Source organism: Labeo rohita, chromosome 6 (assembly GCF_022985175.1).
Source record: "Labeo rohita strain BAU-BD-2019 chromosome 6, IGBB_LRoh.1.0, whole genome shotgun sequence".
Classification (NCBI taxonomy): Eukaryota; Metazoa; Chordata; class Actinopteri; order Cypriniformes; family Cyprinidae; genus Labeo; species Labeo rohita.
Window position 1 is genome coordinate 24,098,921 of NC_066874.1, and position 25,260 is coordinate 24,124,180.

Genomic DNA, 25,260 nt, shown 5'->3' on the forward strand with positions numbered 1-25,260 from the left:
TTATTTGGAAAGTTAGTTTTTAACAATAACTTATTCGTTAGGATTAAATAAATAGTAATGAGTGGTTTACATTCAATCCCTTCTTTTTCATCAGTAGACTAGCATTATTTATGATCTGAATTTTGTAAATTAAGTTCACTTTTGCTATGTTATAAGCCGAACTTCGGATGCTTTCACTTTCGAATTCGCAATCTGAATACAACATTTCAAAACGAAAACAGAAAAGTAGAACTAAACTGGGTGACTGTGAGGGTGCTTTGCGGGACATGAACAGGACATAATTCATTGCTACAATTTCTTAATTCGTTCCTATGATTTATTAATTTATTAATTTGTAAAATGAGGGAACGAATTAATATGTAGTATTAATGAATTGTTAATTTATTCCCACGAAATATTTTATTTCCCACCCGCAATTTATCACAGTAAGAGATACGAAAACATGGATTAAAAGTGAATGACAAGAAAATAAACCTAAGAAATTAAAGGGTGAGACGGTGAGGATTTGGGAAAATAAAAATATTAAGTTATGTGGCAATTCGTGACCAACTGGCAAAACAGTACACTTTTTTTGCACAAGAATACCAACATGTTTACCTTCTCTGGTTTAACAAGCGGTCTTTTACCCTACTCGAAAACCAAATCCTCCGTCCGCCATCGTTTCCAGAATAGTCGCGTCCTTTTTGCCGTCACCACCTGGCTCGTGCTGACACTACAGATACAAACCAGGCTCTACACCCGAAGCGCTCACAACGAAAACTACTCTTTGCGTGATCAGTGAAATCCTGAATATGCCACGGCTTTGTAACTCTGTAACCCGCGCTGTATGGAGCAGTGCGACCACGTCAAATTTTAACTTGCACATTTAAAAAAAAAAAATAAATAAAAAAATAAAAAAAATTACAGTTTTGATCATTCTAGAGCCCTGCAATACAAAGGCATTCAACATGGAAAGAAAGTAATAGAAATGTAGTCACTAAGTCATGTTTAATTATAATTTCTAATTATTTTATATGGTGCACTGCGCTCTGACAGGGCTGCGGGACACGAACATAATTATTTCCTACAACTTGTTAATTCGTTCCTACGTTTTATTAATTTATTAATTTGTAAAATAAGGGAACTAATTAAAAAGTCGTATTAACGAATTCTTAATTTATTGCCACGAAATCTTTTATTTCCCACACGCAGTTTACCCGCATAAATGATCCGACAACATGGATTAAAAGTAAATGACAAGAAAACAAACCTGCGAAATTAAAGGGTGAGACGGTGATGATTTGTGAAAAGAAACTATAAATATTATTAAGTTTGTGGCAATTCGTGACCAACCGGGAAAACAGGACACACAGCCGCTTATGGCTTTAAATGTATTGGCTCGAACTGCATGAATCCAAAAGTATGGTCGCTACTAACATTTGCCTGCTAACCAATTATTTAACTTATAAAGAATGCTTTGTACCTCACTTGTGTCATATTCACGAAAAATGTTTCATATGAGCAACAGTGTGTTTTGCCGTTGCGCCGCCGAAGAAAGAGAATTCACTGACAGCGCGCCGTAATTACTTTTTATTTTAAATGCAGATCATGTCATGTGCAAACACAGCCATTGGGTTTCAAAATACAACAAAGAGCACCATAAAACCATTTAAAATGTGCATTTAGCGATCTAGTGACTGGATATGAAACAGGCAACAGTAAATTATCCCAAATGGAACAACGGCGCGCTTTCTCCTATAGCCGCTGCTGCCACTGCACGTGCTATTGCTATGCATCATTCTGTATGTGTATTCTCAGTTTAAATGCAGCGATACAAAACAGTGAATCTACTCCTCATTCAGTCAAAACTTTGCTTCAAGAATGAGCCACACTGCTGACGTGATCTAATCCCTAGCACACCCTTAGCACATGTGAGTTAACATATTCATCTTATCGGCAAAACATATCGACATAATTTTTCATATCGGGCCGATGCCGATATTTACATTTGAAGTCATTATCGGCCGATTCCGATATCAGTCCGATAATATCGTGCATCCCTAATTATTTATAATATTTATTTCTAAACCTACATTTTGTAATGTCTACTTTGTCATCATGTAATTAATTTGATTACATTTTTTTTTTAAAAAGTAATTGACCGACTACCCTAGTTTTGAATAAATAGAAAAAGGATAAATCACATAAAATAAAATGAACTGAGACAAGCATAAAAATAAAAAAGCACACAAATATTGGGTAAGTTTAATTGCACTGGACTGTTTTTTATTTATGAAATGAATTTTTTTTCCTAGAAAAAAGAAAAATTGTAATGTAAATATTATGGCTAAATTATTTTTTATAATACATTGGTCTGATAAAATTAAATTTTTTTTTTTTTTTTCACTTTTCTACAGGACTACACGCTGACCATGTATTTCCAGCAGTACTGGAGGGACAAGCGGCTCGCATATTCTGGGATTCCTCTCAATCTCACCTTAGACAACCGGGTAGCCGACCAACTCTGGGTTCCTGACACGTATTTCCTAAATGACAAGAAATCTTTTGTCCACGGTGTCACAGTGAAGAACCGCATGATCCGCCTGCACCCGGATGGCACAGTTCTATATGGATTAAGGTGAGAACTAACTGATCCCATAACGAGCACCAACAACCAGTATTGATTGTCTTCGCTGTAAATTTCCCTTTTTACCTGTTTTGACGAATAATCAGCTTTTGATCACTAATAGATAAACAGTATACTGTCATATGTCGTTCCAAACCCGTAAGACCTTTGTTCATCTTCTGAACAAAAATTAAGATATTTTTAATGAAATCCGAGAGCTTTTCGACCCTGCATAGGCAGCAACACAACTGACACGTTCAAGGCCCAGAAACCTAGTAAGGACATCAATAAAATAATCCATGTGACATCAGTGGTTCAGCTGTAATGTTATGAAGCTACGTGAATACATTCTTTTGTTGAAAATTGTTGAATAAAGTTATTTTATTATTTTAGTTTTCTTTGCGCACAAAAAGTATTCTCATAGCTTCATAAAATTGCATTTGAACCGCTGATGTCACATGAACTATTTTAACAATGTTCTTACTATTTTTCTGGGCCTTGAACATGGTAGTTCCATTGCTGTCTGTGTAGAGACAGAAAGCTCTCAGATTTCATCAAAATTATCTTATGTTCCAAGATGAACAAAGGTCTTACACGTTTGGGACAACATGACAATTATTTTTATTTTTAGGTGAACTATCCATTTAAATTACAATAAAATACTGGAAAAAATACTTTTTTTTTTTTAAAAAATAGTGATTCAAAATGATTTTTATTAAAATCTACCTTTCACATCATTTGTTTGTATTTGACGTTTCAACTGTGGGAAGAATCTGATAGCTTCAGTGGACTCACATCGCGAGAGCATGCCCTATTTTGGTCAGTGCACTCGCCTACTAAATTGCATAAGTGCTAATGTGTGCCTTTATCTTGTTAAAGCCCTTTAGTGTTATCAGACTCTGATCCTAAATGAGCTGCTTTGCTCGTTCCCACGCGGAAGAGCATGGGTATGCCTTCATCCTCTGTACCAGCTGGAGTGCTCTATGAGCCAGTTACCGTAGCCTAATTTAGCTTTGCGTTTTGTTCCAAATGAGATCCTGTGGACTAATGTGGCCATATGCTAATGTATGGTTCCTGCTTATAAAGTTTATTGAACCATTTCCGTCTTTTCGCGATTTATCTCCGTTCGCTCGAATGGAACATCAGCAATCCATTGAACATCATTTTACAGTTCATCAAGGGAGTTCCCTGCACATATTGTAGTTTGACGAAGCGATAGTGTAGATGGAGGGCTTTTATTTGTTTGCCCGAGCTGGACGCCATTAAAGAAAGAGGAGTCTGCATATTTATGGTAAGGCATCTGAGTGTGTGCTCATTAAAATGGCTCTGAAGATGGAATGAAGACACTGAGTTTCCTCTTTAATTTACCCACTCTAGGAAGGAAGGACTGCAGAAACATAGTAACGACCCACTCCAAACCAATGTTATATGCTCATATGTCAAAATACTCATTTGTGGGGATCTAAATAATGGGAGAGCATGTAATACAGAGACCAAAAACAATAAATAAATGACCGATTTAGTATGTTGTTACTTGAATATATAACTGGAGGAATAAAAAACAAGTAAACAGTTTAATTGAATGCATGATGGAGATATTTTAAGTCTCAAATGAGCTGTTCAGTTTCATCTATGAAAATGTGACCACACTTAAAGGAGAACTCCACTTCCAAAACAAAGATTCACATATAATGTACTCACCCCCTTGTCATCCATGATGTTCATGTCTTTCTTTCTTCAGTCGTAAAGAAATTATGTTTTTTGAGGAAAACATTTCAGGATTTTTCTTCATATAATGGACTGCTATGGTGCCCCGATTTTGAACTTCCAAAATACAGTTTAAATGTGGCTTCAAACAATCCCAAATGAGGTTGTAAACGAGTCCAGACGAAGAAGAAGGGTCTTATCCAGCAAAGCGATCGGTTATTTGCATTAAAAAAATATACAATTTAAATACTCTTTTAATCTCAAACGATCGTCTTGTCTTGCTCTCCCTGAACTCTGTGTGTTCTGGCTCAAGACAGTTAGGGTATGTCATAAAAATCCAAATGTATTTTCTCCATCAACTTCAAAAATCATTTCAAAATCATCCTACATCGCTGCAGAAGTACCGACACAGTCTTTGCAAAGTGAACACGCAAAGAACATCAAACACCCTTAACAAAAAAAGGTAAAACAGCTATATAGGATGATTTTGAAGTTGAGGGAGAACATGAGATGGGAGTTTTTTGACATACCCTAACTGTCATGAACCTGAAAAAACAGTCTGGCCAGAGTAAGACAAGATGAGCATTTGACATTAGAACATACATAAATTGTATTATTTTTATGAAAATACCTGATTGTTTCACTTGATAAGGCCCTTCTTTCTCAGCTGGGATCGTTTACAACTGCAATTGGGATCATTTGAAGCCTCATTTAAACTTCATTTTGGAAGTTCAAAATCGGGGCACCATAGCAGTCCATTATATGGAGAAAAATGCTGAAATGTTTTCCTCAAAAAACATAATTTCTTTACAACTGAAGAAAGAAAGACATGAACATCTTGGATGAAAAGGGGGTGAGTACATTATATGTGAATCTTTGTTTTGGAAGTGGACTTCTCCTTTAAGTAATGATGTTTAAAATTACAGAGCCTAGGACAAAAAAAATGAATGCAAGAAATTTAAAACCAATTTTAACCTACTATTACCCCCTTGACTGAGAACTCCTGTCATAGAGGACTTTTGTGAGCCCCACTTGATTGTACCTCTGACCACAGCCATGCATTCATCCAGATAAGATTAGAAGTATTGAACATGATCTTCCACTTATGATGTTTCAACTGTTACCAGGAAGAAAAATCGATACCTGGATGGTATCGTTACCTGAATGAGAAACCAAGCCTTACTTTAAATGTTCATTGATATTGACTCACAAAGAACATTTGTCATCACATTTTAGTCTATGCTCAAACTTGTAGCAAGGTGACACGATAAATGGAGTGAGATGACATGTAGGCTTTCTTTGAGCTTGTTTGCAATACCACCACTTTTATGGGACAAAAACTGCATTTTCATATATTCAGATCTGTACTGTTTGTTCATGTCCACTCATACATATGCATGCTCTGTGCTATATTTAGTTCAAAAGCCTTTTGAAGGCATCTTGCTCATCTTGTTTACAATTAGACACACAAAAGTTTTGCAGTGTTGTTTAGCAAGTGTGGTACCTGCTACTAAAGAAGACCTGTGAGTACCTAAATGTATAGAATTGTGGTTTGATTTTTCTGTGACCTGTGTGTGTTTCTGTGTTTCTAGAATCACCACCACTGCTGCTTGCATGATGGATCTGAGGAGGTATCCATTAGATGAGCAGAACTGCACTCTGGAGATCGAGAGTTGTAAGTGTTCTCTCTCCTCTCACTGGCATACACACACACACACCCTGCTGCAAAGACCAGCATATATTTCCATGCTGTTCCAAGCTGGTTTATACTGGTCAGTGCTAGATTGGTGCTGGTGAAGGAGCGAAAATAAACAGTGCAGTATTATTTAATAAAGTGTTGTGTCTTTTCTGCTGTGAGGCCTAAAATAATAATAATAATAAAGTTTAAACTTTTAACAATTCAACTTCTTTATAGGATTTGAATAAAAAATGTGATATTACCATATCCATTTTACCATATAGGCCTACAATACTGTTCAGAATTTTGGGGTCAGTAAATTTTTTTTAAATGTTTACAAAAGAAGTCTATTTGCTCACTAAGGCTCCAAAAATGCAGTCAAAACTGTAATATTTTGAAACATTATTACAATTTAAAATATGTTTTCTATTTGAATATATGTTAAAATGTGAATTATTCCTGTGATGGTAAAGCTGAATTTTCAGCAGCTTTTTTTCCAGTATTATGTTCCTTTAGAAATCATTCTAATATGCTGATGTGCTTCTCAAGAAACTTTTGTTATTATCCCTGCTGATTAAAAAAACAGCTGGAAAAAAAAAACAGCTAAAAGATGCCTAGTCGGTTGGCTGGTTTTAGCTGGTTGTCCAGTCTGGTCATAGCTAGTCAAGGCTCGTCAGCAGGCTTGTTTTAGAAGAGGTTTGACCACTTGTTTAGCTGGCCAGGCTGGGAGACCAGCTGGAACAACGAGTTAAAACCAGCTTTGCCAGTCTAGCCAGCTAAGACCAGCCAACCAGCTTAGGCTGGTTTTAGCTGTTTGTTTTTTTTTTTTTTCAGCTAAAACCAGCCTAAGTTACAAATTTTACTTTCTTCTTGCAATTGCGAGTTTATATCTTGTAATTTTGACTTTCTCGCAATTCTGACTTTTTTCCCACAATTGTGAGTTTATATATCACAATTCTGATGTTTTTTTCTCAATTGCATGATACAAACTCGCAATTCTGACTTTCTCGCAATTCTGACTTTTTTCCACTTTTTTTCATGCAATTGTGAGTTTATATCTTGCAATTCAGAAGTTTTCTGTTAATTTCATGATACAAACTCACAATTCTGACTTTTTTCCTTGCAATTCTGACTTTTTTCTCACAGTTGTGAGTTTATATCTCACAATTCTGACTTCTTTCTTGCAATTCTGACTTTTTTCTCACAATTGGGAGTTTATATCTCACAATTCTGACTTTTTTCCCTCACAATTCTAATGTTTTTTCTCAATTGTGTGATACAAACTCGCAAGATTGTTTTCTCAAAATTGCGAGATATAAACCCGCAATTGCGAGTTATGAATTCAGAAACTCGCATTTCTGGCTTTTCTTGTAATTCTAACTTTTTTTCTTGCAATTGCATGTTTACATCTCACATCTTTTCTCAATTGCGTAATACGAACTCGCAATTCAGACTTTTTTCTCAGAAATTTTTTTCACAATTGTTCTAAAGTTAGAAACTCGCAGTTCTGACTTTGTCTCACAACTGCGAGTTTATATCTTGCAACTCCTTCTTTCGCACAATTCTGACTTTATTTCTCAAAATTGCAAGATATAAACCCTCAACTGTGACTTATAAAGTCAGAAGCTTTTTTTTCTTTGCAGTTGTGAGTTTCTCTCAATTAAAACTTTTTTTCTCTCAGAATTGTGAGATATAAACTTGCAACTGCGATTCTGAGGAGAAAAAAGACTGATATTTTCTCAGAATTGCTAGTTTATATCTCACAATTCTCACTTAATAACTCACAATTTTGTTTTATATAATGCAATTCTCAGAAAAAAGAATTGTGAAATAAAAAGTCAGGATTTTCAGGATTCTGTGATGAATAGAAAGTCTAAAAAAATGGCGTTTTATTTAAAAATAGAAATGTCTTAACTGTCACTTTTGATCAATGTAATGCATCCTTACAGAATAAAAGTATATGTTTCTTTAAAGAAAAAAAGCACTGACCCCAAACAGTATCGCTGCTCAAGATGAAATCATTTTATGTCATGATTATGAGGAACCTTTTGCTGAATGTGTCATCTTAGCAGGCTGTTTTGAACTGAATGTGTATGGAATTTTAGCTTAGCTTGCTAACTAAAAGCAAAAAAAGAAAATTTTTTTTTGATTACATTAAAAAGCTATATAGTAATATTTCTGACTCCAAATACCCCCAAAACAAACTTACTCAAAGAGACTCTGCATGGTATTGAAACTTGCATGGCACCTGTAGTAAAACTCTGTTGACAGAAGCAGCATGTTTTGTTTATGCTCATTAACTGCATTTAGACAATCAAGTCTCTGTGGACTGTCACTTTTAATTACATCACTGCTTTAACAACTAGTTGTTCAGTTTGGCAGTGTACATAGTACACAAATTTGAATGACAATTCGGTTGTCACTACCTGAATTTTTTGCGGGTAAAATCACTTACAGAATATGGTAATCACTCCCCTAAATAACCCAACTTTAATTGTACACAGTGCTTCATATGCACACTAATAAAACCACCTAGCTCATTACGGTTTACAAACATGGCAATGCCGGTATAAAATAGAGCTGTCTGTGTCACAGTGGGAAATCTGACCCCTAACAGCTCCCCACACTTGTACAAAACAGATGCTCATATGCGTGATTATGCTAACAGTGCACTTGCGCTGACTTTTTTTTACTTTTCAGCATATGTTACATTCACTAATTATAGAAAAGACATGCTATTTCAAAAAACCACCAATCGTTAGAATTCAAAGATACATAAATATATACATTTTACTGCATGAAGCACCTCAGTAGATCTCCCTCTAAAATGTAATTTGTGATCTGATATTTACTTTGACCATATAATGTGTTGTTTACTCATCTGTGAATTTGATTTCTGTTTGTCCTGTAGATGGATACACAACAGATGACATCGAGTTTTACTGGAAGGGAGGAGAAAATGCAGTGACTGGTGTGTCACGTATCGAGCTCCCACAGTTCTCCATCGTGGACTACAAACTTGTATCCAGAAATGTTGTCTTTTCCACAGGTAAAGTAGCAAGACAGGTTAAAATTCAACTTAATTTTTTTTTTTTTTTTTTTTTTGCACCAGACTTCTTTTAATCCCACTTATTTAGCATTATTTATTTATATTATATTAAATATGTTTATACTGTGCCTGCCTCTTTAATCCAAATAAAACATGAAGTGACAAATTATTAATATTTTAACACTGAAATCATGACCCCTTAAAATGCAAATGGGTTTTTTTTAGCATCAAAAAGCTGCACTTTTATATTTAATACAGTACGTTGATTCGCTTGTGCTTAAAATATTATGTAAAATGTCTACAACATAACCTAGATCCAAAAAGTGAACCCTCAAAAGGGCCCTACAGGAATTTTACTCTTAAAACTGTTTGCTTGCACTTATTTTTATTTGTGCAAGACAGGATTTAGTACAATAGTTTGCATCACAAAAGCCATTGAAGGGGTCCCCAAATCATTTGTTATAGTTCTTGTTACAGAGGCAATAACAATAAAATTGATTAAATACTAAAATAGTAAAATGTGTTGTCTTAAGAGTGTAATTTACTAGTCATGTAATTACGCCTGTGATAAAGTGTATAGCTTAGTTCTGAGACGTGGGTCAGGGTGTAAGGTTGCAAGAAGTTTGCTAATAAAAAAGACCCTGAAGTCTGTATGCACAAAATTCCACACATTTTAAAACCCTGATCAAGCTGAACATTTTAACCAAGTGTATTTACAATGTAGAAAAGTGATGATTTCTTATTTACAATGCAGAAAAGTGATGATTTCTACAGATCAAGTCTTTTTTTTAACATTTTTTTCTGGTTGTCCTCTTTTCTGGCCGCACTCTCCCGAGAATCATATTCCCATGTACCACTTATTTGAAAAGCTGCCTAATTGGGGCCTGTGCATCAGATATCTTTCTTCCTCATGATAGAACAGACCAGTAATAATGGAGGAGCAATTACCACTCGATTTCCTCAAGCTTCTAAAGAGAAGAGCAGAGATGGAAAGGGGAGAAAGTGAGAGATGGAGTCAGAGAGAGGGAAAAAAAACAGCCACTTGATACAAACCATCACATATTCATGAGGTAGAAGACCCACTGCATAAATTATTCTCTTCTAAAACTAAGGCATTCATAGAGGCAGCACTGTAATGATTATTCCCCATCCTGAATTAATGACACATAGAAAGAGACTGGCTTTCTTCTACACATAGTGAAAAGGATTATGGGAATCGTGAGGTTGCGATTGAGGAGAATGTGACTAAATTTCTGATGCTATGATAAGCTTTTTCTAGAAGAAAAAAATGTGTATGTTTATATATTTAATGGCTGTCGATTTGACTGCCATTTTTGGGTTCATATTGTGTATAGAAACTACAACACCAGCTAACCAGCCAAAATGTGACCCCTTGACCAGCCCAAAACAGCAGCATTAACGCAACCAATAGTGTGAGTTTAGAGGCGGGACTGTCTGTTTCTTTGACCAATAGAACATTGATGTGTGTGTTCTTTGTGTGGGAAGGTTTTTGTGAAGTACAAGTAATTAGTCTGAAGTATATGTGTAGGTAGCTTAAGTTCATCACGTAGGTTACGTAGCATGTTTTTATAGACTGTGATGTGTGTACAGGTTGCATAATGTGCATCTGTAGGTTGTGTTATATGTATGTAGGATGTGTGATTTTGTTCATAGATTGTGTGCATGTTTGGGTGTGTATGTGTATCTAGGCTGAATGCTTGTTAGTTGCTTTTTTCACCTCCATAAATAGCTAAGCAGAGATTTCTCATCACATAAGCCGCATGGTTTAGTGTCAAACCGCTTGTGTATTTTTGTATTATATTGGTATTATAAGGCGTGGTGTGTTTATATTAGCTAATGTTCTTTTGTCTGATGATAGAGTTAAGCAGGGTTAAACAATTTACCTTTTTAGGTTTTTAGTTCACCCAAAAATGAAATTCATTTTTTAGAACTCAAATTAAGATCAAATTTTTGATGAAATCCGAGAGCTTTCTGACCCTGCATAGACAGCAATGGAACTGACACGTTCAAGGCCCACAAAGGCATCGTTAAAATAATTAGTTTGACATCAGTGGTTCAACCTTAATTTTATAAAGCTACAAGAATACTTTTTGACAAAGAAAACAAAAATAGGGACTTTATTCAACGATTCTTCTCTTAGTCGTTAATTAACTCATCCTTAAGTCGTTATTTTTGTTTTCTTTGCGCACAAAATGTATTCTAGTAGATTCATAAAATTGTGGTTGAACCACAGATGTTACATGGACTATTTTAACAATGTCCTTACTACATTTCTGGGCCTTGAACTTGTCAGTTGTGTTTTTGTCTATGCAGGGTCAGAAGGCTCTCTGATTTCATCAAACATATCTTTATTTGTGTTCCAAGGATGAACAAAGGTCTTAGGGGTTTGGAACGACATGAGAGTGAGTAATTAATGACAGAAATTTACATTTTGGGTGAACTGTCACTTTAACAGGGATTCAAACAGTGATTCAATCCCCTAACCCTAAATGTCACATTAGTGAAATTTCAGTGAAATTCCTTCAAACGAAATTCCTAATTGTGTGGCTTCCTATTGAAATTACTGCATTTTGTCTGCAAAAAATCACCAAATAGCAGTAAATGTGGCCAAATCTTTAGTAAATCTCTTGATAAGAGCAAGTTCCATCTTGGGTCTTGGGCCAAAAATTTATACATAACAAAAATAGGAAAATATGAGGGAAAAAAATGCCTTTGTAAGAAGTTTTGTTGTTGGTGGTGTTGTTGATTTTTTTTTTTTTCAGCATGAGTAAAAGTAAGTTTGTCTTTATGAATTGATCATTTCATTATTTAAAGTATAAATTAAACTAAATATATAAGTATCTGATATAAAAACATAACAGTACATTATATAGTTTGTAGTATGTAGTTAAATTTGCCATCATAAAAATAGCAGCAGCTGCTATTTACACTAAGTGCAAATAGCAATGGATTCTATTTACACTAAGCGAAAATAGTAGTATTTTCTTTGCAATAATATTAGGTGCTATTTATACTACTTGGTGCAGTTAGTGACAGATATTTGCACTTCAGTATTAGGGGTGTAAGAAAATATTGATACACGTGTGTATCACGATATTTTGTTTGGCGATACTGTATCGATTCTCAAAAATGGAATATCGATATTTAAAAAAATATGTATCATACAAGATTCATGACAGTTGCTTCGTTTTGAGTGTATATCCTGTCCGCTAGATTGCAGTCTTCTTATCTCTGAACTTAAACAGTGACAGGAAATACTAGCATAAGGGCGCCCCACTAATGCCGCGCAGCTGCCAGCCGCTTTCTCTCGTGGTGGGGCAGTGTTGTACAGTTGAGGCGGTGCTCGCGTCGCTGTCTCGATGATTCCAAGTGGAGCATAATTACAAACTGAAAAACTTGCGAAATCCAAAACTTGCGAAATTCTTAGAACAAAAAGGTTCTCAGAATGTCCAATAACTGTATTTTACAGATAAAACTTTTGTTTTCTTTAGGAATCTTGCGAGCACTTTATTTTTTATTGATATTAGATGTAATTCTTAAGTTAAGATCAAAATAATCTGACATGGTTACAATTATAAACTTACATTGTAAAGCAGGGTCTAAAAATATATATGATCTGTTTATAAAAGTTTACATTTTATACATTTAATTAAAGAATCTTGCAAGCACTTTATTTTCCCCCTTTACTCGTACTGCACAAAAAGTGATTCAATAACACTGAATGGTTTGCATATGGTTATGTGTTCTTACAGCTTTCCTAAAATTATGTCCTAATTATAAAATAAGAAATATCCCAATACATCGCCTTGTTTAAAATATCGCAATGTATCGCAACATATCATATCTCCTGATTCTTGCCAATACACAGCCCTAGTCAGTATTGCAGTGCATTATAAAACAGTATGTAATAATAATGTATTGAGTGTAAATTATCGTTTTTACTAAAATTACTAAATGGATGCTGCCTTGGTACAATAAAGTCCTTCCTACACTTACCCCTAATCCTAACCGATAAACACCCGTGAGGCACTTTGTTTTACGTTTTTCAATTATTTCCTTTATTTTATTGAAAATAAACGCCTTTCTGATATGATATGTGATGTGAAAAGTAAGAAGAACGAGTTTGGCAAAAGGCGAAAATTTGATCACAGCAATACTGATTTGCATTTTACCACTTACACCAATGGAGATGTTGTTTAGCAGGCGTCTTTTGTAATGTTGCCTAGCCCAAACAAACGTTGGTGGGCGGAGTTAGTGTAAATAGCCTCTGCCAACAAGGCGGGCTATTTGTGCTTAGTGTAAATAGACACTCTGAAGGAAATGCTAATTAAGATCAATTCCATGGGGTGAATATAGCTCCTAAATAGAAAAATGAATTTCTGACACTACTGTTTTGACATATTTCCATTTGAAAATGATATTATTTTGTAGCAGGGAACGGGACATTATCTATTTAGAGAGCATTTGATTGAAAAATCTCTGTAGTGCACATTGAGTATGTTTTTGCTCTAATTTCTTGTACGTTTTCAATTTGTATTATGTATTTGTATTTTTTCAGAAGTGTTCTAGCGAATAGATTCAAAAACTAATGGCCTACAAGCCATAAAAGTCTAGTTTTGATTTCATAGGGGGCTTTAACATTTAATGTTTACTCACTATTTCATTCTCTTTTCTTGTCTCCTTTCACACTGTGGTGTTTGTGCTCAAGGCTAAGCTACAACAAATCACAGATTTTTTTGTCCACGCTTGCCAGTTGCCATAGCAACAAAAGGCTACCCGTGCTGCCAGTGCTCCTAATGTAAAATGTAAAGAATTTCTCCAAAGCCTTTTTGAAATAAATATCCGTCTTTTCTCTCTGCCGTGTCTCCCTGTTTACCTCTTTTCCTCACAGTCTTTGCTGTTCCTTCCCTTTCATTTTCTTTAACTATCTTTTTTATTTCTTTAACAGGTGCCTACCCTCGACTATCTTTGAGCTTCAAGCTAAAAAGAAACATTGGCTACTTCATCCTACAGACCTACATGCCCTCCATCCTGATCACCATCCTGTCCTGGGTCTCCTTTTGGATCAACTACGATGCCTCAGCAGCCAGAGTGGCATTAGGTATGCTATTTATTCATTAGGATGTCCTGTATACGGCTGACAGGATGTATGTCATCTGTCGTTTCCGCTGTGGAAGCGCATGCTTTATTTAACAGCGCATTGTTGGATGTTCCAATAACTAGAATGCCAACATTCGGTATTCTGTTTGAATTGCAACTTTTTCTGTACACACTCCAGGTCTCCTCAGAGTCTTCACCCTTCCTTTGGTTTACTTTTTCTTGGATCTTGCCTCCAGACAAACACCAACACACACACACATAGACACACAGACAGATATTGTAGGGGCGCATGCATCATTTAACAAGGAACAGGGTAGACCCAGGTAGCCACAAACCCATTGCTTTTGACACAGTACAGCGACTGCTCGCAGAGAGAGAGAGAGACTGTTCTCAGTATGTGTGTCTTTGCTCTGATGTTGTTATTCCAGAATGAGGAGTGACTCAGTTTGCCCGAAAGGCTACAGAACCTGTCCAGCTGCAGTGAGTAGCAGGACACAAAAGCTCTGTTTCAAAACCCAGCATAAATAGCCTTTTAAGGCACACTCCCTTTGTGAAAGCGGTTCCAAATTTTTTCCCAAATTCTAATGAATCTTTTTGGGATAGCAAAAATGTGAGCGATATCATGAAAATTTACTGTTTACATTTATATATGTAATATTTGTGTGTATCATGTGTTTTTATACAAGGAGTGCTACACTGAAAGTAGACTAATTAAAATATCATTTTTTACAATGTATATGTGTGGCTAAATTACTACATTTTTCAACAAGCTACTTTTTACACAAACTAGCAAAAAAATGAGATTTGCAGCTGAGCAAACTGAAAAAAATAAATATACCTAAATTGTACACTATGTAAAATCTGATTCCTTTTAGTAAATCAGTTTTAGACATTTTTTACTGAACCATTCAAAATGCATTTGTACATTATTTTTGCACTGAAACAGAAAAATATTATTGTAATACTTATTTCAGTCATTTTTAAATGTAGTAATATTCTTTTTTATATGTAAAATTATATACACTATGCCATTCTAAAAGTTTTTTTTTTTTTTTAAAGAAGTATCATATGCTCATCAAAGTTCCATTTATTTTATCAAAAATACAGGTAAAAAAGCAATATTATTATTGCAATTTAAAATAACAGATTTCTTTTTTTAATATACTTTAAAATATAATTTATTTCTGTGATGCAAAGCTGAATTTTCATCAGCCATTACTCCAGTCTTCAGTGTCACATGATCCTTTAGAAATCATTCTAATATGCTGATTTATCAATGTTGGATGAAATGTTAAAAAGAACAGCATTTATTCAAAACTGAATTTTTTTCTAACAAGAAGTCTTTACTATCACTTTTTATAAATTTAACACATCCTTACTGAATAATTTCTAATTAATTTATTTCAAAGAAAGAAAGAAGGAAAGAAATGTACTAACCCCAAACTTTGAACGGTAGTGAATATCGTTACAAAAGATGTTTAATGTTTTATTCATCAAAGAATGCTGTAAAATTATCATAGGTTCCAGAAAAAAAACTGTTTTCAACACTGATAATAAATCAGCTTTTAAAATGATTTCTGAAGGATAATGTGACACTGAAGACTGGAGTAATGATGCTGAAAATTCAGCTTTGCATCGCAGGAATAAATTAAATTTTAAAGTATATTAAAAATAGAAAACCACAAATTTAAATCACAATAATATTTCACACTATTACTGTTTTTTCTGTGTTTTTAATCAAATAAACAGCCTTGATAAGCAAAAAACCTTCTTTTAAAAACATAAAAAATCTTAATGATCCCAAAAATCTTACTGATCCCAAACTTTTGAATGGCAGTGTACAAACACTCAAAACTTTGGGGTCAGTACACTATTTTATTTTATTTTTTAGAATGAATTTTTTAGATGATTTTAGAATGATTTCTGAAGGATCACATGATTTCTGAAGACTGGCGTAATGCTGAAAATTTAGCTTTGTCATTAGGAATAACGAACAGAAAATAACGTTTTAAAATGTATTAATATAGAAAACAACAATTAAATTGCAATAATATGTTAACAGATCTTACCACAAATTATGAACGTTTTACATATGGTATCATTTAATAATAGCATATATAATTATAATTTTCTCCGCTATTGAACTCTAAATGTGGTATTGCTAACTACTTTATATGCAAAGCTACTGTGTAGCTGAACTAGTTTAAATTATGAGCAGCTTGTTCCATTTCAGTCAGGATGCTGCCTAGGAGGCACCTGCCTATTTAGACAGTTGACAGCAAGGCAGCTTTCTTGGTTGTGAAACAGAGCTACTGTGTGCGGCTTTTAAACTAAATTTCAGTCTTACTGCCTCCAGCCTACTCGCTGCCCGTGTGGACACTAAACTCAGCGCGTATGAGCTCAGATTTACAAAAGCTTCTGCTGAAGAGACTTTTGTGCATGCACAATATTATCATCAAGGCATTTTTAAATCACAGAGATAGATCACAGAGCACAGTACAATATTATTTTAATCACATGTTTAATGTGTGCTAGTGTGTTTGTTCATGCACCCAGGTGCAGCTCTTTGAGATGAATGTGATATGTTGGATATGGGCTTTCTTTAGGGAAATTGTCCTCATTAACCATGTTAAGCGGAGAAATGAGAACACTTTACACTGGGAGGAAGGAGTCTCCTGGGTCCCCCACACATATACCACCCATCTTACCTGCCTCTACGCATCATTACAAGGCCCCCACCCCCGTCTATCTATTTTGTTACTCTCTCTCTCTCTGTTTCTATTCCTCTTTTTCTTTGTCTTTTTCTGCTGTCCTCCCACAGCCAGGCAGCCAAATGAAAACAAAGGGATCAATGCAGCTAGAAAACAATTACATTTAACTTCCATTTCAATCCCAAGGCATGCTGCAGCACAGATGAATCTCTGCCTTAAATGCCTCTGTCTCGCCACCTCCCATTGCTCGCTGACTCCATCTATTCTCTGCAGCCACATCCGGCCGGCCCTGGCCCTGTATCTTTCACTGCATTACTGCAGCACACTTAAGGCCTTGATTCATTTCAGAAGGGAAGTTATCAAATGATGCAAAAAGCAAACATATCAAATGATGTAGATGATGTTTCATTCATGTCTTCCGATTGTTTTGCTGACGTGGTCAGGCGTGACGATCTTCAGGGAAGATTGTTGTAAGATCTCAAGACTGGCAAATGACTAAAGCAGAGCATTTTGTGAGATAAGTTTGTGTTCCAGCAATGCATGTGAAATACTGGAAGTTGATATGAAATCAAAATCATTAGATTTTTTTTTAGCACAGTCCTAGGGCTCGTCCACACAGAGACGCTGTATATGTAAAAATTTGGTATCATATCAGCATTTCGTCCAGATGGAACCGACATTTTGGGAGCCTGAAACCTCTGTTTTTTGAAACCGGGTTCCAGAGTGGATAAATGTGGATAAGTGATGGGTAGGTTTAGGGGCGGGGTTAGGTGTAGGTCATTCGTACAAATTAATACGTATTGTGCAACTCATAAAATACGTTTTCGCTAAAATTGTTTCACGAGTTCGCCCTACAGACAATAAAGAAGAATAAAAGTATGCATACTTGGCGTGCTGTCCGGGGGAGAGGGCTCCGAGCTCGGTAATTCCTCCCGAGCCCGGGGTACTCCCCCCGTCCGGGGAGAGGGGTCTGAGCTCGGCCCCTTAGCCCGGACCTCGCACTTACACCCCGGAAGGGTTAATGGCGAGGAGTCGGGGTGGAGGAGGGATGCTGACGACTAGAGATGAGGAAGGTAAGGCTGCTTAGATTATTTATGGGCGTCCTCCTGGGCTGGCGGGATGGACGATGTGATTGCTGATGGTGAACTGGCCAAGTTAATTATCTGTGCGTGCTCCTCCCGAAATTTGTTAATAAAACATCACTTGATTTTGTACAAGTGAGGTCGTACAAATTTGTAGGAATTAGCCACCTCGTAAAATATGTACAAACTGCTGCTAAATCACAATGCTAAATCCATAATAAACGACCGTATGTTTATTAACTAACATTAACACAGATTAATAAATAGTGTAATAAATGTATTGGAAGAAGATTTTATGTAATGTAGACTTACTGGTTTCTATTTTCAGTGAATTACAATGAATGGGGACCAAAGCTTTCAAGAATAAAAAAGCACCAAAAAATATCAATTGTCTTCTGAAATCATACTGTAGCTTTGTGTGATGAAATCAGATTCTTGAACAAATCAGTCAGAACGGTTTTGTGCATTGGATCAACAGCTTTATTGAACAGATTGGAAAAGAACAATTCATTTATGAGTAGCTACTTCTTCCAGGACATGGCAAGTTTTTCAGTGAATACTGTATTATTTGGTCTGTTTTTCACACAAAGCTACCATTAACCTTTATTTAACCAAGCAAGTCACTTAAAGGAATAGTTCACCCAAAAATTAACATTACCCCTTTAATTACTAACCCTCAATCCATTCTAGTTGTTTATGTATTTTTTCTTTCAGACGAATACAAACGGGGTTATATTAAAAATTTGCTGGCTTTTTCAAGAAGCCCAAAAAACTGCTTCCATTATTCATAAAAAGTGCTCCACATGGCTCTGGGGGTTAATAAAGGCTTTCTCAAACAAAGCGATGTGTTTAGGAAAAATATCCATATTTTTACATACTTCATAAATCGTAATCTTTAGCCTCTGCTGAACTGTTGTACACACATTCATGAGAGAGTGGCATTCCAGCGGATGATGTAGGACATAGGTGTAGTGGGAGAGAGCAAAACAAAACACCAGTCACGAATTAGAAATACAGAAAAATTATGATTTTGATATAAGCCAAGAGAATGTTTTCCTTTGCTGTAAACAAAACTTGGTTCTCACGAGACCAGAGCTTACGCTACGCCTACATCCTACGTCATCTGCTGGAATGCCACTCTCTAGAGATTACAGTTTATAAAGTCTTAAATATGGCTATTTTTCTTACAAAAACTCATGAATTCGCTTCAGAAGGCCTTTATTCACCTCCCAGAGCCATGTGGACTACTTATTATGTTGGGTGAATGCACTTTTTTGGGCTTCAAAATCTCAACAGCCATTCAGTGCCATTATAAAGCTTGGACATTTTTAATAAACTCCAATTTGTCTAAATGAAGAAAGTCATATACACATAGGATGGCTTGAGGGTGAGTAAATCATTGGGTTAGTTTTTGGGAGAACTCTGTTTAAGAACAAGTTCTTATTTACAGCAACATGTAGTTTTAGAAGATCTGAAGTTTTTGTAATCTTGGATATTGACCATTTTCCCTTTTATCATATTCAAATGAATGGCCTTCAGAAATTCGCCTCTTATTTTGAACAGTAAAAGCCATACGGTACAGGTTTGGAATTACATGAAGTTAAGTAATATACAGACAAAGTTTTCATTTTTGGGTGAACTATTCCCTTAAAGGAACTTTGACTAAACGCTTTGGTCAAAGTGCCTGAAAGCAATCCGAAATAGATCTTGAGTGCTTGCCAATGTTGTGCATTTCACTTTCAAAAGTCTAACTCAAAAGAACGACATCCCACACTATTCACTGCAGACAGGTCTGTGTGAAGGTAGATGTTAGTTCTGGTTAGGTAACTCCCCTGCGCTGAACTTTCTGTGCTGAGCTGAGTTTGATCCTCCCTTGCTGTGACCTGGTCATGCACAAATCAATGCAGTGTGCTCCATGTACGGCCCTCTTCTTCACACCAGAATGCTGCTTTTGAGTTTATGTAAGCTAGGACAGGCATCCATCTGCCCACACATGTCCTCTCTCACTCTGGGGACTCAGGCCTTTACAGTGAACGCACTGTGGGAGTGAAGTGCCGACCATTTTTTTTGGTGTCTACGGTTGTTAAACTGTATTCTGCATTCTAATATTCAACTCTGTAATAAAGCTTGTGAATAAAAGGTCTGAGAGGCTAGACATGCTAATTTTAGTTTGCTATTTTGTGCAGTCCTATGACAGCTCACCTTTTTCTAGAATATGGGATGATGCTATGTAAAGTGAGATTACATAAATTTCTGTGAGATTACATAAATTTATGACAGATGGGTCATTGATTCTAAATACCAGCAATTCCTAACTAATCAGCAGCAACTCTAGGGGTAGGTATAGATTTATAAAAATGACATATAAAACAATGAATATAAAATTAGATAAATGGATTATAGAATAATAGACACATTATTCATGAGTAGTTATTTTCTTGCATTCAACTGACCAAAAGTGACACTAAAGAAATGTATGTTGTTACACTGATTTGTATTTCAAGTAAATGCTGAATTTAAGGATTATGTTCTGCCATCACAAGAATAAGTTACATTTTAAAATATTTAATAATAGAAAACAATTATTTTGATTTGTAATAATATGTGACCATGGACCACAAAACCAGTCATAAGGGTAAATTTTTAGAAAGCTGAATAAATAAGCTTTCCATTGATGTATGGTTTGTTAGGATAGGGCAAAATATTTGAAAATTTGGAATCTGAGGGTGCAAAAAAAATCAAAATATTGAGAAAATCACCTTTAATGCATATTACTAATCAAAAATGAAGTTTTTATATATTTACAGTAGGAAATTTACAAAATATCTTCATGACACATGATCTTTACTTAATATCCTAATGTTTTTGGCATAAAAGGAAAATGTATAATTTTGACCCATGCAATGTATTTTTGCCTATTTCTACAAATATACTGTGCTACTTAAGACTGGTTTTGTGGTCAAGGGTCACATATGTCCCAATATTACTGTTTAAGTGTAGTTTTTTTTTTTTATAGTTGTAACATTTACCTAATTTATAAGGCATGAAAGCAATTTAGCCTATATAAGTCAGCAGACAAAAAATCTCTTTACTTGATTAATAGTGTTAATATATATCTAGTGCAATAAAAAATGTAAATTAAAAACACTGTTAAAGAATATGCATAATGTAGGTGAACGTAACAGATGTTCTGTACAAAAATCACTTTATTCAGTGGAAAAACTGTTCTCTGCAGCATTGGGGTTAATACTAAATTATTAAAGTCATTTAAATAGTCAGGAGACAAGAGAAAATAAGAAAAGCATGTACATTCTTTTAAAATCCACTGTTTGAGATGTTCCGGGCAGCAGGAGTCTCGGTCGAAAAGTGCCTGGATTGTAATTTCAGGAATTGTGCTTAATGTAACTTTAAATGTTAATGTGATGCTGCTCAGGGTAGAAACTAGGACATGGCTGCTTTGCAGTCAGTCGACGAGACCCTTTTCTCGTTAACGAGGTAACGGCTTTCCTTAGGGAGTGTGAATGTGACGGAGACAAGGTCCCCTGTAAAGCACACTGCCCTGCACTAATTACACTTTAATTAGAGGAAAAACCCAAAGTAAAAGTCTGTAACTTTAGCGCCTGAGATCTAAGCTATAAGATCAGGCTTGTCATAGTCGGGATGAACGCTCATCGCTTCCTTGAGATCTTCAAATAGTTCTGCGATGTGATTTGGAGAGGAAGTTGGCAGTTTCTTTGAGATATTAGCTCAGCTATGATGGAGTCTTGCTGTGTTTGTTGCAAAAGAGGTCGGTCCTTCGCAGGGCAACAGAAATATTGACAGTTTCATTTCTTGCTCCAGTCAGGCATATTCACACTTATGTCCCACCACAGCTACAGCAGAGTCAGCAACAAACACAGTGATTTGAGTGGCGGCGTTAACCCAGCGACAACGTTCGTAAAGCAGATTTATGTCTAATCTGAAAATGAGATTTGCAGAAAGGTGGAACTACTAAATATGCAGAGCAGACAGACACATAGGGTCATGTTAAAGAGAGAGTTCTCCTAAAAATCAAAGTTCTGTCTTTTACAGAGTATATAAGAAGATATTTTGAGGAACATTTGGGTTTGAAAAACTTCTAATCTCATTAACTTTTTTGTATTGACTAAAAGACTTTCAAAATACCTTATTTTTGATATTGTTTGCACGTAGAAAATCTACTTACATCGAGTTACATCAAGATATGTCACCACTAGTCTCACTCTCAGACGGCACGTCCTCAGACCGCCCACAGTCTGTTCGCTGACCATCTGACTGATGCATATTGCTCACAAAACTGGAAAGCACTTTCTCAACCTGGCAAGCTCCAATCCGATTGGCTGACTTCACACAAGTCGTGGGAGTGAAAGCATGCAGGGATTTATTTATTTTTTTTTTTTTTTTAATCATTATCCTTGATTAAATTTATATTTACAAGTAAAGGAGTAGTTCACGTCCAGAACAAAAGTTTACAGTAAATGTACTCACCCCGTTGTCATCCAAGATGTTCATGTTTCTGTACTTTTGCAGTAATGTAGGACAATTTTGAAGTTGGAGGAGAAAATGAGATGGGAGTTTTTAGACATACCCTAACTATATTGAACCAGAATGCACAGGGTACACGCAGAGCTAGACAAGACCAGCATTTGAGGTTAAAAAGTATATAATTTTTGAGATCGTTTCACTAGATAAGACCTATCTTCATTGGCTGTGATCGTTTAGAGCCCTGCATTGAAACAGCATTTTGGAAGTTTAAACTTGTGGGCACCATAGAAGTCCACTATATGGAGATAATTCCTGAATTGTTTTCCTCAAAAAACATAATTTCTTTACGACTGAAGAAAGAAAGACATTAACATCTTAGATAACAAACGGGTGAGTACATTATCTGTAAATTTTTGTTCTGGAAGTTCTGAAACTACTCCTTTAATGGGTTGAAAAAAGCACTTCAGACAATAACATGATCATTTGATTTGCCAAAGTTTGTCAGGTTAGGGCATCAAATCTTACAAAATAAATACAGTGGGTAAAATAAGTATTGTACATGTCACCATTTTTCAGTAAATATATTTCCAAAGGTGTCATCGACTTGAAATTTTCACCATATGTCGCTAACAACCCAAGTAATCTGTACATAAGAAAACAAAACAAACAAGGTCATAAGTTATGTGTAATAAAATGGAATGACAAGGGGGAAAAGTATTAAACATATGAAAAACAGGAGATGCCATGGAAAGCCAAGACACTAGCTGAAATCTATCAGTAATAAGAAAGCAATCCTGCCCCTAGTCAGTGGAAATTAATATTAGCTGGTTCAGTCCCAACACCTACAGTACCAGGATGATGAAGATGAAACAAGGGTGGACATTTCAGCAAGACAATGATCTGAAACACAGCCAAGGAAACTCTCAGTTGGTTTCAGAAAAAGAAAATAAAGCTGCTAGAATGGCCCAGACAATCACCTGACTTGAATCCAACAGAAAGTAAGAACTAAAGATCAGAGTTCATAGAACAGGCCCACAGAAGCTTCAAGATTTGAAGACTTTGTTGAAGAATGGGCCAAAATCACACCTGAGCAATGTATGCAAATAGTTTCTCCATACAGGAGGCGTCTTGAAGCTGTCATTACCAACAAAGGCTTTTGTACAAAGTATTAAATAAATTTCAGTAGTTGAATACTTTTCTCCCCATGTCATTCCATTTTTTTACACATAACTTAATTTCTGAAATTATTTGTTTTGTTTTATTTGTATGTATGGATTGCTTGGGTTGTTAGCGACATCTGGTGAAAATTTCATGTCAACAGCACCTTTAGAAATACAATTCCCGGGAAAAATGATGATGTGTTCGATACTTATTTTACCCTCTGTACATCTAAAATAAAATGTATTTTAAATATATAAATATATATAGACGTGTACTAGATTTGTAAACTTGTGTTCAGCTATTCTTTTTAATAGTTAACTGTGAATTTTTTGGATAATCAGTCATCAAAGCTTGGTAAATACTAGTTATAGAGATTTACTAAATTTCACCAAGCTGATTACTCACTAAAAACACACAGATCATGTTTTCATGCCATTTTAAGTCTTATTTTGATGTAACAAAGTAGTTATATTTAAGTGTGTGAGTTGTTTACTTACTTTTTTTAATTAGTCTTGTCATTAACGCCATTATATTGTTCATTCAGACTAACACAAGAGGCGGGATTTATCGTATGAACCAATAACAGCCGAACCAATCATATCTAATCATATCTGAATTGAGACATTGCCTCCTCTCACGTGACTTTCCCCCATTCATTCTCAGTTACCCCCCCACCAAACTCTGTGCACACTTTACTGGGTCTGTTAAAACTCAGTGGGCTCAAGGGAGGCAAGAGCAACGCAAACTCCCGCTGTAACTTTACCTGCTAGTGTCAATGTTGGACAATGTTTCTTTAAAAACACAAGTGATTTATACACTTTTTAATGTTATATTTTGTAATACTAGTGTTGTTTTATTTTTGTAGTACAATTTTTTTTTCTCATCCAATATTTTGAGACACTGCCTCTCTTGCCTTCTTAGAGGAAATGCCCCTGATATATATTGATATACACTGTGGCACTTAGTAAGTAAACTTACAAAACATTTTTGGATATGCAAAAATTATGAACACAATGTAAAAATGTTCTGCTATATTTCCAACATTATGTAACAACATCCTTTTTTCATGCCAGTCTATTATTGTGATATAGTCTCATTTAAAAAATAAAATAAAAGAAATGATTGCTTTCCATGTCAGTCAGAGGGTATGTTCTTCATACCTTATCTTCAATCATCATTTCTCAAAAGTCACCACACATCTGAGGATACCATTACTTGAGAGAACTATGAATAATGGCAGATTGCTTTTGTTTGGAAAATGTTTGGGAAAATAATGGAGATATTTTACAGAGTGGGAGTTTGAACAGTATATTTGTGTTCTCTTCTGTGTGTGTGTGTGTGTGTGTGTGTGTGTTTTTGTACATATCCGAGTGGGTGTTTGAGCATTTGGAGTATTGCTCCTCTTTGAACTCACAGTGATACTGACTCAGGATTGACTCACACAATAAACAGAATAGAGTATCACAGCATTAAATCAATAAAATGCATAGAAAATAGAAAAACGCTATTGACTTTTCTATTTATATAATATAATCTATAATATAAGACATTCTATTAAATATAAATAGCATTTGGGAAAGCTTGGGGAAAGGGAGGAAGACACTCAAGGAAAAAAACAACAACAACAACAGCGCTGGGCTGTT

At 35.4% G+C, this 25,260-nt stretch overlaps 2 protein-coding genes across 4 annotated transcripts in view; one reads left to right on the forward strand and one right to left on the reverse strand.

Annotated features, from left to right (window-relative positions):
• gabra5 (gamma-aminobutyric acid type A receptor subunit alpha5) overlaps positions 1-25,260 on the reverse strand; it is a 157,830-nt gene that overhangs the window by 66,365 nt on the left and 66,205 nt on the right. The window lies entirely within an intron of this gene.
• gabrb3 (gamma-aminobutyric acid type A receptor subunit beta3) overlaps positions 1-25,260 on the forward strand; it is an 87,322-nt gene that overhangs the window by 53,490 nt on the left and 8,572 nt on the right. For all 3 annotated transcript variants that reach the window (XM_051113568.1, XM_051113567.1, XM_051113569.1), the window contains 4 exons: positions 2,397-2,617; positions 5,905-5,987; positions 8,902-9,039; positions 14,009-14,161. In XM_051113568.1, the coding sequence (XP_050969525.1) occupies positions 2,397-2,617; positions 5,905-5,987; positions 8,902-9,039; positions 14,009-14,161 (595 nt within the window). The remainder of the gene's footprint in view (positions 1-2,396; positions 2,618-5,904; positions 5,988-8,901; positions 9,040-14,008; positions 14,162-25,260) is intronic.